The 14,628-nt window shown below is 38.4% G+C and overlaps 2 protein-coding genes across 3 annotated transcripts; both read left to right on the forward strand.

The window, feature by feature from the left end:
• The first annotated feature begins 1,896 nt into the window (after nt 1-1,896).
• On the forward strand, nt 1,897-7,820 carry LOC108667519 (putative transcription factor SOX-14). Its single transcript, XM_018154552.2, has 3 exons — nt 1,897-2,073; nt 3,358-5,283; nt 5,578-7,820. Exons 1-2 carry the CDS (start codon nt 1,924-1,926, stop codon nt 4,621-4,623), a joined length of 1,416 nt encoding a protein of 471 aa, XP_018010041.2. The 5' UTR covers nt 1,897-1,923; the 3' UTR covers nt 4,624-5,283; nt 5,578-7,820.
• Nucleotides 7,821-8,478: 658 nt separating this feature from the next.
• Nucleotides 8,479-12,379, forward strand: LOC108667515. 2 transcript variants are annotated; one of them, XM_047885000.1, is made up of 4 exons: nt 8,479-8,574; nt 9,836-10,111; nt 11,042-11,146; nt 11,657-12,379. In XM_047885000.1, the coding sequence occupies exons 2-4, from the start codon at nt 9,995-9,997 to the stop codon at nt 11,780-11,782; spliced, it is 348 nt and encodes a 115-aa protein (XP_047740956.1). In that variant the 5' UTR covers nt 8,479-8,574; nt 9,836-9,994; the 3' UTR covers nt 11,783-12,379. The 2 variants fall into 2 exon arrangements, with proteins under 2 accessions (XP_047740956.1, XP_018010037.1); XM_018154548.2 differs by having other exon boundaries at nt 9,961-10,111.
• The last annotated feature ends 2,249 nt before the right edge of the window (nt 12,380-14,628 follow it).

Raw genomic sequence — 14,628 nt, forward strand, 5'->3', positions numbered from 1 at the left:
ACTAGAAAGGACGTAAAACAACCTTTTTTTCAACGTTGAAAAATGGTCGATATCGGTACGTTGAATGTTTAGCTATTGACCGGCATGGAACCATTACTAACACACCAACATTGAATGAAATACATATTTATAAGTGTACGATTAATGACCAGAGAATGCATTTCAATTTTCAAGGAGTCGAACAATTCTTTAGCTCATTTCAGCGATCCCGGGTTCAAATCCTGCTACGAACAAAAAACAGATTGGTTCTTCAATGTCGATTCAACCAGAGAATTTGACGTCGCAGGAATGTCGTAGTGGCAACATTGATTCTACGTTGCATTGAAACGTCAGTACGACGTTTCGTGAGAGACGTTGCTTCAATTTTCATTCTAAAACTCCTTTCACCCCGATCTTAAGGTCGTAATAGGTAGTTGATTCAACGTTGATTCAACCACCGAATGCCTGCTGGGCTACTAGAGATCTCCCCTATTGCTAGAATAGTGAGGTTAATGAATCTTTATGTACTACTGAAATAGAAGGAATTTTTGCACCTAGAAAATTAAATATTAACTAGTCTAGTTAACGATGCCAGGTAAGACTTGGAGAGTTTAGAAGTAATCCATGTAAAGTATTGAATCAAAGATTCTCTAGGAAATTCAAATGTCTTTTAGAAAGCAACAAAAGTGCTGCCAATTTTCTGCACACATCGGAAAATATATTCGTACGTCTGTGAGTGTTGCAAGCCGGGCACCGTAAACTATAAAGACTTAAGTGGGTGTCAAAAATACCTGCCGTGTCAGGATATAAAATGGACCTGAAATTTCATTGTAAAAAGGTGGAATTGTGAAACGGGGGAACACGGTTGGAATAAAATAATCAAAAAATTTTCTAGTTACTACATTAAATTTTGTTCACATATATAAAATTTAAGTTTCTGTCAATCTCCATAACGGGAGTTAAATGCAGTTTAGATTAAAAATTGCTTGGGAAAAGTCATTTTAAAATTATTATTCTTTACTTCTAAAATTTTCAGAGTAAATCAACTTAGGAGGATCCATAAACCTCAGAAATCTTTTATTACCGACAACGCCAGGTAACATTAAACACGCTTTAGATGGATGAACTCCTAACACGATTACGATTAAAAGTCAAATTTAAAATTCGCAAATGTTTCCTCAGGAAAATGTAAAAATCGTTGCTAAATATGGTCTGAAGTTGTAACTTTTTCTCATCGAATAAGGGAATTACGCACTGGAAACTTGAAAAGGGCATAATTTTGCCTGCCTAACTTCATTAATTCGCGGTAGGTAAAGTTTCATCTTTATGATTATGCTAAGTCAGCAACATGCATGCGGAGTATTTCCTCAAATTTATTTCGTATCCTTAACACAGACGTCCTTTTTTTAAACAAAAAAAAAATCAGCGTATTAATGAATCACAAGTGCGTATCTGACGGCCATCCTAGAGTTGATGCCCTCTTTACTTTTAATCAAACACGATAGAAATTTATCACGACAATTTTAATTACAGTGCTATTCTTACCTGTTTGCACAGATTATATGACAGCAAAAGAGTGGTGCTGCAGCAGTAGTTGTTCGCACTTTAACTGACTGTCACGACGAGCAAACTCAGATGACCGCAAAAATGGGCGGAGCATGGCGGGCGCTATATAAGCAGGGCAACCCGCCACGTACCCGTCAGTTGGCACAGCGAGTCCTTGGTGTGAGTGAGACGTCCTGTGCTTCAATGTATCCACGCGGAGACTTGTACGAATAAGTGTTTGAAATATAAAACCAAAGTTTTCATTACGAAATTTGAAGTTTATGAAAATGAACATAAATTGTGATAACCAAATAGTGCGAATTCATCACAAGGATTTACCTATTAACATCGATTAAATTTTCAAAGGATTGTTCCTATTTTTTGAAGTTTATTATTTGAATGCATAGCTGCGGGATGGAATTCTTACTGAGTGATGCAAGCCTCTCGTCGGGTCCGAACTCCGACCAGCAGCAGCATCAGTCATCTCTAATTTTCGGCTCATCATTCGTGAGCTACGAATCTTCGACCCCATATTCGGACGCCACTAAGGTGAGATGCTAACATTAACCATTGGCTTACGGCCTGATGGACCGGATAAATTTTTTAATTATATTTGCTTCTTATATGTATTTGTACATAATTTATAATACTAAATGCTAATTCTTCATAACTTCCAGCTTTGAAATTTTCGTCCAAGATTTGAAGGTTGCTTTAAGCTGTAATGCTTATATCCATTCCGCTCGTTCTTCCCGATATCACGTGTTCACTTAGTTTTGATTCTGTAGCTTATTCTGAATTATTTTTCTAAAGAAATCGATAATTTTTTAAAATTAATTACTTAACTGCAATAATTGTTTAAAATTCAACAATCTTATCCAGCCAATTCTCTTAACCAATGAAATACGTGCGATAGCAAACACGACGTAGATTTAGTTTGATGAAAATCCGAGTTCGTTGCAAAAATAATTGCACGTATGTTGAAGAATTTATGTGCACCTACTCAATGAGAATTGAGTAAAGGAAAAAAATTATCGAGTGAGATTTAATTGTGAAATTTAGAGCCACAAACGCAGGTTAAATTCACACAATATCTCATGGCTTGGAGTGAAGAATTTATCGACAGATAAATGCTGGATATTGCTTCCCATTTATTATTTATACAACGCTTAAATTAACGAGCAACTGCTTCAGCTGCTCGTGAAAAATAACGTCATATTCACTTCGCAACGAAATTACTATCCAATTAGCACATGTTTAATTTACGAATACTTAAATAACCATTAATTAACTTTGTTTTCTAAGCAAAACTTTTTTACCGGGTATTATGTTGAGTTTTTAAGCAGGATTCCCTTTACTCAAGCCTTTTACATATTGATTAATTTCTGACATGAATTTGATTTAGCAAGATAAATCTACATAAATAACGAACGGTTATGTGTAAATCATGAGTGATTTATTTCCTTGTTTTGACTTTGGTATCAAGTCAAGAGAAAAACTAATGATAATGCCAAGAAAAATTTGGCCTTAATTCAGAGATATTAATTTAGAGGACAAACCAAATGATCGCATAAGATGCAAATTTTTGGCATAAGCAAGAAATGTTCTTGTCCTTGCAATTTTTAATTCTAATTTAGTTTATTATTTTAGATCATGTTGCTAACTAGAAGATTTGCTCAAAAAATCATATTCTCAAGGAAATTTTCATATTTTACGGCAAATTTTAACGAACATTCCCTCATTTTAAGCCAAGTTGTAACAAAAATGTGCGCAATTAAATGAACAAATCAAAACAATAAAGCATCCATGATCTTACTTATTATTTTCTTGATGCAGACAAAGAAGCACCCACCTAACCACGTGAAGCGCCCCATGAACGCCTTCATGGTCTGGTCACAGCTCGAGCGCCGCCGTATCGTCTCCTCGGCGCCCGACATGCACAACGCAGAAATTTCCAAACAGCTCGGCCGCAGATGGAAGCTTTTAACCGAAGAACAGCGGAAGCCCTACAGGGAAGAAGCTGATAAACTGAAAATGCTTCACAAGAAGGAATACCCTGACTACAAGTACAGGCCTAAGAAAAAACCCGTCAAGGGAGGGAACAACGGGGACCAAAAAACTGAGGACATGCCGAGACGTGACTCTGATTCAACGCTCAGAGGTGTGAGTGAAGCTTCTAAAGCCATCAAAAGTAAATGCAAAAACTCGATAAAATTGAAAGAAAAAAACTTGGTATTATCAGAAAATTTGACTAGGGCTCTGCAAAAGCTTCAGAAGCGCGAATCCAACTCATCACAAATGAAGCCTGTGAAATCGTTCAGTTTGGAACGCATAAAAACTCCGAATGTGAATTTGCCCTCCATGACGACTCCGCCTCTTTCTCCGGACAGCGTTCTTCTCAAAAAAGATCATCAACAAAATCTAACTCAAAATATTGACAATTTCCAGTTGAGTTCGTTAACGACGTTGGATGGATTTCTCGCCACCCATGACCTACCGCAATCAAGCTCGTCGGACATCATGCGGAACCAAAACACCTCTGCCAACGTCGCTGTCTTATCCGACCTGGACAACATTAATGACCTTATGTCCATACCCGAGGACTTACCGATAGACTTGATCGACGGAGCGGCCGTCGAGTTCTGGGAAGATGGACTTGGAAGAAGACTGGATGTATTTACCCCACCTACTCCGCAGTCTCCACATTGTGCAGGTCTGGAGACTTCACGCCTGGCGTTGTGGCCTGAAGCGTCGTTAGAAAATATCAATGATCCCTACCTGTGCTCGGGCGGCAGCTTGGCTCTCACTCCAACCAAGTCTGAATTCCAACCACGCGATTACGGAGTGAAAATCAATGTTACGCATGCGGGAGAACGTTTTTTAGACATTAACATGGTCGGAGAAAATGGTTACATCAATTGCAAACCCGGATATGAAAGTTTCATATCTACAAGGTCAGCGGGAGAAAATTCTCTTCAAGATCCCAGCGGTGGCATTGCTTCCACGGAGATTTTCGATTTCAGCAGCGACTCGTCACTCAGTTTGGCTGTAAATAATTCACTAAATCAACTTCAGGACGGTGAATTTTTATGCAGAAACTAAATAAAATCTCGACTCAAAAGTGTTCAACAGAAGACCGAGCGCCGTCCATATGGCTATGGTTGACGGTGATAATTCTTATATTATATTCTCTTAAAAATTAATGCATTCACTACGCAATCTCTCAACACATCTCAGCACCTCCTTCTCAAAACCATCAATGCAAAGTGCTATAACACCGACAGTAATAATAACAATTTTTCCATCAATCACCTAAAATCAGTCACATTGAAATTTGAAAACTGCGAGATGAATTTTCTTGAAAGTAAAAACGAGTGGGGCTAATCGGGTAATTTTAAGGGAAGCTCGAAGATTGGAACTCAATATTTATATACGCGATGGCGGACAAAGGAAGAATATGATGTCGGATAAGTTGTACCTAACACAATTTGTACGTCTGAAAAGTCGTACGTAATACAGTTTATACGTCGTCGAAGTATTTATTCATTAGACAAATTGAACGTCGAATAATCTGTACGTCTGACAAGTCATACGTCGGAAGATCAATACTTCAGGCAAGTTGCAAGTCATAAAAGTTTCATGTCGAGGAAGTAGTGCTGAGCTGCAGCCATACGAGCCACCGACAGGTCCGACACCGGCCGCAGCGCCATATTTCGCATTCAACACTTCGCACAAAATCGTCATATTCTACTTCCAACACAGGTGAGCAAAAACATCTTGGTGAATGCAGTGATAAATGTTTTTTGATTTAAAAGTCTGAATTGCCTTCTAATCTATTCCACACTCTATTAAAATGAGAACTTATTGAACATAAAATTTTTAGTGGATACATCAAGATCGACACTAACCCTATCCTCTCCATCTATCTATACGTCCATGATGAATAATGCCAATTTTTTAATGATTTCAAACCTACTAATGGATTTGATGGGCAATCATAGGGGATTGTCTTTAAATCTGGCTATAAAATAACAGCTCTATTTTTCCATCTTACAGGTGCTAGGAGACACCAAACACGAGACAGCGTTAGAAATCACGGGCGTGTGAACGCCGGATTATCGTCGGCCATTCACCGGCCTCCAGTTAGTCGTTTGTATTTTTAGAAGGGAACTGAAGTGTCAGTTTTACAAAAGTTTTCAGATAAGTAAAAATACATAATTACCAAATTACCCTTTACTTACTATTTTCAGGTTAAGAACTAAATTATACTTCGAAAATTTTCTAACTTGAATTCATAAACCAAAATCCGCGTGCTAATTAAACAAACATTTAAATATTTTAGAAAGTGCAGCTATCCAAGCCAGATACATTATTTTCATTGAAAAATTAAGACAATTTATAGCAATATTTGTTCGAACGTTGTAATTTTTCGGCCACTTGGTTTAAATTTACGGGCCATTTGGTATTAATTACGGGCCAGTTGGTATCAATTGCGGGCCAGTTGGTATCAATTATAGGCCAGTTGGTATCAATTATGGGCCAGGTGGTATCAATTACGGGCCAGTTGGTATCAATTATGGGCCAGTTGGTATCAATTATAGGCCAGTTGGTATCAATTATGGGCCAGGTGGTATCAATTATGGGCCAGTTGGTTTCAATAACGGGCCAGTTGGTATCAATTATGGGCCAGTTGGTATCAATTGACGGTATAGTCGGTGTAGATTAAAATTTGTGTTTGCTCCTTATTTTCGAAAAAATGCAAAAAAAAAATTCAACAGAAGGTGGTTTCAGGTATTATTGGCTCGTTTGTCTGAAGAAATTTTCTTTAATGGTTTCTTCGTTTCGAAGAAATGATTTTGTATAACTTAGTGATACAATTTGGCCTTATATTTCTACAAAGTGAGCAACTTGCTGCATTAACATCAGGGTAATGATAAGGGATATACGCTATAATTGCTGACAACCGGATCCTGCAAAAGAAGAGTTTTCAATATAACTATAGATGAAAACGCATGCATCAGGTAATGGAGATCATATAAAATGTAATGATTAAAATATCATTAATGCACTCATGAACCCTAGCAATCGGTGTCAAAGCTCCGATCGTTTGTTCAACGCAAGAAATAGTCATTGTAAAAAGTAATTTAGATCGCATCTGTTATTAGAAATAAAGTTATTTGTATAGTAAAGCTGCCACGTCTTTCATCACATGTTCATATTTCCGTGTTCTTGTTAACGTAGAATCTGTCTAAACGAAATTAATATGACTTACGGTCGCCTAAAATCATTGCAAATTATTAGCTTTCCAATCATTCTATTAATCATCAGCATTGAAGTGCCTATTTGTTTTTTTTACATAATTTTTAAACATCGCTTGTTTGTTCTCGTTGAATTTTCAAAGAATGTGTAGCCATTTTAGACTTGAAATTTATCTAAATTACCTAAATACAATGTTTTGAGCTTATGATGAAGTCGGCCCATGACAAGCAAATGCTGTTAATTGTTTGTTATGGTATTTTTTATTGCTGTTTTGGTCTATTCATAATAAGTTTGTGCAATACTCTTAAGTTCGCCTTGAGAAATCTTACGTAGCGGGACTACGTATTGTTTACGTTATACGCTGGAACGATACGTAACGTTCCAATGATTTACGCTGGAGTGATAACGATTTACGCTGGAACGCGAATCGATTTACGCTGGAATGCGTAACTATTTACGCTGGCGATTTACTATAGCGATTTACGCTGGAGCGGAGTTGGAGTTTCTCAGATGAGACGAATTTTAGTTTGGTTAGAAATCTCTAGAACCTTCATGGCGTCAAGGAACGGCCAAATGACAACTTGTTCTTCAAGTTAACGATTTAATTTTTTGGTGGTTGAACATTAGACAAACTTCCCAAGCTCCTTAGTGGTTTGGAAATGCCAAATTTTTTCAAAAATTTTCAGCTATAATACAAATTTGATTGACTAATCTTGAGTCTATATGTACATAGAGCAAGCTCGCTGATAGGTCTAAGCTGATCTCTAGTCCTGTTCTAGTTCATAAGCTACAAATTTACTTTAGTTATCGTCTTACCGGCAGGCGCTTTACTGATGTAATTATGTTTGGTGATCCCGCTGTATGAATGCTGATTAATTGTCTCCCATTCGAGGAAATAATTTAAAATTCGAAAAAAATTGTGAACAATGAATGAAGTGGTGCAAGGTGCGCAAGGTAATTTCAGCTTTTTGTACTTTTGACACTTTTTAGTTAGCTCGTATGAAATGAATAAGACTTTACGTTGACTGTTTTATAAGAAATGTGTTACAAATTAACCGTCTACTTCATTGTCCTTTCGCATTATGATGGGTGGTAGCTAAAGAATTCACTTGCGTCCATTATACATTTCTTTATATTAAAATCAGTTCAAGTTACTTTGTATGCCCGTTGACTAATTCTCATGTCCCGGCAACGTCATTTCAGGTTTGATAGTTGGCACTGGTAATTATATGAATGTGAGTCATGTTGACATAAGTCATGTAAATACATGAACGTAAACCGTGTCGACATAAGTCATCACAATACCTGTTACCACGCCAACCATCTTGTAGACATAAAGTATGTAAACACACGAATGTGAGCCGTGATAGCTTAAGTCATGTCAACACCTGCTGTCACGCCAATATTTCTGTTGACATAAGTCACGGCAACGCATGAACGTGTGCCGTGTTGACACAAGTCATGGCAACAGTTGTTACCACGACAATCATCTTGTTAACATAAGTTATTTCAACACATGAATGTGAGCCGTGTTGAAATAAGTCAAGTCAACACCTATTGCAACGCCAATCATCCTGATGACATAAGTCACGGCAACAGACGAACATGAGCTGTGTTGACATAAGTTATGTCAACACCTGCAGTGCAGATCGTGCTCATGCTGCATGCTGCATCAGGCGCTCAGAGCGGTCACTCTCACCACAGTCAGGCTGGCGTGAGTGTCTCAGGTTTCACTCACCGTGCATAGTGAGTTCTTTTTTCCACGATATACAGAGCAAGATAACGACTTGATTGGTAAGTAAAGCGTCCTTATAGTTGAACTTTTCACAAAACCTAATAGAAATTCTAGAATTTTATACAGAATAACATTTTGATATGTGTATATTTCACAGGATGACTGTGATGTTTTAAAGTTACTAAATTAAGTTGATTAATCAGATAAAAGAAAATAAAATTACTTGAAGTTTCAAGCAATGCTTGTGGTTTCTATAAACGAGACTATCAATCTTATTACATGTCATGCGTTTGTACTGGAATTAGTGTCTCTGAAATTATAATTAAAAATAAAACAGGAGATGCAAGTCATGTAAGTTTCATTCAACATCCATTACATGTTTTTGACGATATGTATGTTTGCGACCATTAGTATGATATCATACCACTTGCTAAGCCGTAGGCTTATGCTAATTTTTCGACACTCAGATCTCCAAGAGTTTAATGGAAGCGTCTTGAGAAACCATAGTTTCTGCAGGTATGACACGGGAAATGTTAGCTATCTACTATATATTGAGGCACATGAAAAACAAAAAATATTCAAAATTAATTTTTAAGCAAACCATGAAAATTTCACGTCAATTAATTATGAACGAATACTAAGTCTCAGCGCTAAGTCAACTTACCGACGACTGAAGGTCTGAACTGAAGGACCACGCAACGCGTACACGTGAAATTGCGATTACACCACTTTTGTATAAAAGTGTATGCTCTGACAGACGGAGAAATAAAGTCGAATATTTAATTGCATTTATTTCGTAATAGACAATATTATACATTACGACCATAGTAGAAGTCGAAAGCTCATCGATAAAAGAATAGAATTATTTGTACCTCACAGATAACACAACACTGGTACAAACATTTCTTTAGCGCTAACTTTTCCACTTGAAATCATTTAATGTGTAATCAAAATTAATCAGAATATACTTGACGATCAAACACAAAGGAACAAAAATTTATACAGAATTTTACTTTGCAACAAAACATATTTTATCGCATAATATCAAAACTTTTGATGATGACACAGTAAGTGTAATGCTACTATGTGAGCTAATATATAAATAACAGATAAAATATCATGTAAGAATTCACGCTGAAAGTTCGCCCGGTGACCAATTGCGAGGTTCGCATATCTCAAGTATCAACATGAATTAGTTAAGAGCAGAAGCAAATTTTTTCAATCAGAGCTAAAAGCCTGCCACGATATTTCCATACTTGGCAAATTCCTTGTTGACCGACGATAATTATTGTGCTTTTTAATCTTTAATCTTTTTTTCAGCTAATCCATACGCGAGGTTTGGAATAAGTAAAATTGAACTGCCGTTTCATGATTCATTGCCTTTTGAGCTACAAATTCTAATTCATTTTCCGTCATTCTACATTCAACAAAAAATTATTGCGTAGGCTGTGCAGATGAAGTAAACTAGAGACCTTCATCATGCTGACGTCGGCGACGGCCCTTATCACTGCCGTCATGCTGGGCTCCTGCATCGCCTACATCAATCCAGGCTGCAAACTTGTCTACATCACATACATCACAGACGACTGTGTCATGGTGAGTGCAGCCTACATCACAGGACTTCGCAACCAAGGTGGGCTTGCTAAGGGACTTCGCAACCAAGGTGGGCTTGCTAGGGGACTTCGCAATCAAGGGGCGCTTGCTAGGGGACTTCGCAACCAAGGTGGTTAACTGTAGGATTTATACAACGGTTAAAGTGAAATGCCATAAAAGAAGTAACAGCAGAATGTTTCTAACAGTTTTTCTAAAATTAATTGTGCTTTGACAGCAACAAAAGCTACAAAACAATTCCCTCTCTTTTTGCAACTGCCAGCAAGTGTGCCGTTGCCAGCCTCCAGCTGTCAGCAAAAGCTGTCCCGTCAGCCTGAGCGACGCTGTCAGTCGACTCCTGTCAGCTTGCCCGCTGGTTGCCAGCACTGTGGCGTACAACGCACCTTAATGCCAGCACTGTGACGTACAACGCACCTTAATGCCAGCACTGTGGCACACAACGCACCTAAATGCCAGCACTGTGGCGTACAACGCACCTTAATGCCAGCACTGTGGCACCTGTCTCTTATACACATCTAGATGTGTATAAGAGACAGGTGTTATGGTGAGTGCAGCCTACATCACCGACGACTGTGTTATGGTGAGTGCAGCCTACATCACGGACGACTGTGTCATGGTGAGTGCAGCCGTTTAAAATAATTTAATGTTTAATAAGCGCAATGTAAATGCAAGTAATTTAATGCAATTTTTATTGCATTAAATATTTGCTTTTATTAATGTATTTTTATTTGCATTAATAATTAATTTAAAATGCATTAATTAATTAATTATTTGCATTATATTCGCTTTTATCAATGCAATTAATAAAAGCTCTTTATTTAAACGTAATATCATCAAATCTTTTTTAGGCATAAATAATTTGATTTATACAGTAACTAAACTTAATAAACTTTATATTAAACACAACCGCAACAGTCGCTGGAGCTACAAGGCGACATGCCGTCATGGCTGCCGCGCGAGGACGTGGCGACTGAGATTCTTAACGTCAACTACACCTTGTTGGTGGACTTTGCAACCAAGGTGGGCTTGCTAGGGGACTTTGCAACCAAGGTGGGCTTGCTGGTGGACTTCGTAACCTAGGTGGGCTTGCTGGTGGACTTTGCGACCAAGGTGGGCTTGCTGGTGGACTTCGTAACCAAGGTGGGCTTGCTGGTGGACTTTGCAACCAAGGTGGGCTTGCTGGTGGACTTCGCAACCAAGGTGGGCTTGCTAAGGGACTTCGCAACCAAAGTGGGCTTGCTGGTGGACTTCGCAACCAAGGTGGGCTTGTTGGGGGACTTCGCAACCAAGGTGGGCTTGCTAAGGGACTTCGCAACCAAGGTGGGCTTGCTAGGGGACTTCGCAATCAAGGGGCGCTTGCTAGGGGACTTCGCAACCAAGGTGGTTAACTGTAGGATTTATACAACGGTTAAAGTGAAATGCCATAAAAGAAGTAACAGCAGAATGTTTCTAACAGTTTTTCTAAAATTAATTGTGCTTTGACAGCAACAAAAGCTACAAAACAATTCCCTCTCTTTTTGCAACTGCCAGCAAGTGTGCCGTTGCCAGCCTCCAGCTGTCAGCAAAAGCTGTCCCGTCAGCCTGAGCGACGCTGTCAGTCGACTCCTGTCAGCTTGCCCGCTGGTTGCCAGCACTGTGGCGTACAACGCACCTTAATGCCAGCACTGTGACGTACAACGCACCTTAATGCCAGCACTGTGGCACACAACGCACCTTAATGCCAGCACTGTGGGACACAACGCACCTTAATGCCAGCACTGTGGCACACAACGCACCTTAATGCCAGCACTGTGGCACACAACGCACCTTAATGCCAGCACTGTGGCACACAATGCACCTTAATGCCAGCACTGTGGTACAGAACCTCCTTTTAATGGTTATTACTATCATAAGTACAACATATTCCAAATATTCATAAGTACAACATATATATTACTTCTCCTAGGTATAAATGTTCAGATGAATGCCTGTACTCACAGACAGTGAATGCTATTCCAACAATCGGCAGACGAGTGATGGTGCAGTTACCTGGGATTATCAGCCAAGCTTCGACAGAACTGTAATGTTTAAGAGAAAACGGTTAGGAAATTCTGGTCTAGCATTGCTACTAACAAATAAAATCACTATCTGTCAAAATTTGGTCTATCGTTGTGACCAATCATATTTTGAGTTCTTGTCTGTCGTTCTGACTATCTGCCAATTTGATTTCTAGACTGTGTCGTTTTAATTGTGATTTTTATCAGAGAATATCATCACTCTTTAAAATTATTTGAATAAAAATATGTCCTGCTTTATTCAATAAACTTATTCTTCCCCAAAATGCAATATAAATATTGATAGAATATCTTATTTAATGAAAATAGACTAACAAGCTCCGTAGAGTTAATTGTCTTATTAGCTGGGATATTAAATTAACACCTCGACGAAAGTATCTCGTCTACAGAAGAAGCTGCAGGAATAAACTTGTCTCAATTACGCACTAATCATGTATCACTTACTTTGGGTTAGCGTATTCTTCATTATACGCATGTGAAAAATATTCTTCTCCATCAAATTACTTCAGGGTAAGTAATTGGAAATGTAGTGGCCGATAATTCATATTTTAGACTCGGTTAAAAGATTATAATTACATAGACGTTTATATTACCACTCAAAGATTTTTGATTTGGTCAGTAAATATTACCATGATCATGGGTTCATTGTAAATCGAATTCAGGTTCTTCATCTGAAACGTTTTGACTTTATAAAAATAATTTTTAAAGTTTGATGTTTATAAACAAAATATTTAATATTTGAACTTTTTAAACACAATTTCTAATGTTCGGACTGCATAATATTTTATTTTGGTTGTTTGTATGCGATCTGGGAATACGAGAGACCGAGATGCTTTATTTTGTACAGAATAATCGAGAGAAAGATCGACGACTTGTGCTCTCGTCTTAATTTTGCAATCAAAAATTTAAGGTAAGGTCAAACAATGTACAAGAAAAAAGATTTTACCATATATAGGATTCGACGTCACAAACAAAATAAATGTTATTCTTTTCGGCAAGTTCAAACCATGATGATTATTAGGGTCACAATAATTATTATTGAGCAGCGTCGTATAGGCGACTGTTGCATAAATAATTGCGAAATAAGCCAATTACTTGCAAATTCAGCAAGGAAAAGCCATAAACGATATTTCCGGAGTTGTTTGTTGCGGTGCAAATTATTGCCGATTGTTTTGGCTGTCGGGAATGGCATACAAGATTTTCAAAAGCATGGAAAATTAGAGATAGTTTAAAGATATTAGAGATAGTGATAGAGAGTGGTAGTGATAAAAAAATTAGAGATACCTTTATGCTAGTGTAAAGGTATTCAGAACTACTGCTTCAACCGTAGTCCAGAGAAGCTGGAAATTTTCAATTACCGTCCAGAGTTAGCCTAGCTATAGAATCTACCGTGGATGCACTAACGCAACCGGGCCTCGTAACGGGATGCAAATTGAAACACGCGTAAATTACTGAGCCTTCAATTAACAATAAAAATAGAGGAAGGAAAAGTAGAAGGAAGTCGGGTCACAAGTGCCCTGGAACAGCGAGGGCACAGGGAGTAGTGAGGTCGCCGGGGTGCAAGGTTCCATCGAGTTGCAAGGTTACACCGGGGTGCTAGGTTGCACCGGGATGCGAGGCTCCACCGGGATGAGAGACTGCAACTGAGTTGAGAGCTTATGTCGCCAGGGTAGGAGGATGAAGAGCCAGTACGAGTTACTCGTGGTTGAGTAGCACCTTGGTGGCGAGTCAGGAGGTCTATCAGCAGCGAGAAGCTTAGGGGTTAACAATAACCGTTCTATAATTATTCGTATTTGAATGGCAAGCATGTAGTGAAGAGCCAAAGCTAACAAATTTGGAACAGACAAGAGAACCTTGTTGATTGGTCAAGAATTCTACAATCAGCGCTAACTAGCCTAAGTGAATTTAGATTGAGGATTGAAGTTAGAACTAAGAGTAACTATATGGCTTACCAGGTAGTGAAGAGAAGTATTGGATGTGACCACGAGTTTCAAGGAGATAATGGATAAATGAGCCTGCTGACGTGGTGCGGCGGATAATGGATAAATAACTGCTGACGTGGTGCGGCGGACTAAGCAAGATTGTCGCTGTTACCGTGCTTGATCAATTTCCTCTACAGCTAGTTAACTAGTTCACAGAATGTAACGTGAAGCAATTTCATGTATTTTGAGGCAAAAAACACCTCTTTCGTTTTTGAATTCGTCGCTGTGAACGTCCAACACGAACTTATGTTTGATGACGGTAATAAACGATTAATTTAATTTTATGTACGTAACTATGTAGATGTTATTGAGTGAAAAATACAATTGCACACAGTTTGCGGCATTGTAAATGTAAACCACAACCAACGATAACTGTGTAGAAACACAATAATGGTTCTCCACAACAATTCCTGGACTGCAGCCTGCACTAGAGCGTCAATATTTAGTATAACAAAGCCCTCGTAGC

The sequence above is a fragment of the Hyalella azteca genome, unplaced genomic scaffold, assembly GCF_000764305.2.
Source record: "Hyalella azteca isolate HAZT.00-mixed unplaced genomic scaffold, Hazt_2.0.2 contig16679, whole genome shotgun sequence".
NCBI classification, from domain to species: domain Eukaryota; kingdom Metazoa; phylum Arthropoda; class Malacostraca; order Amphipoda; family Hyalellidae; genus Hyalella; species Hyalella azteca.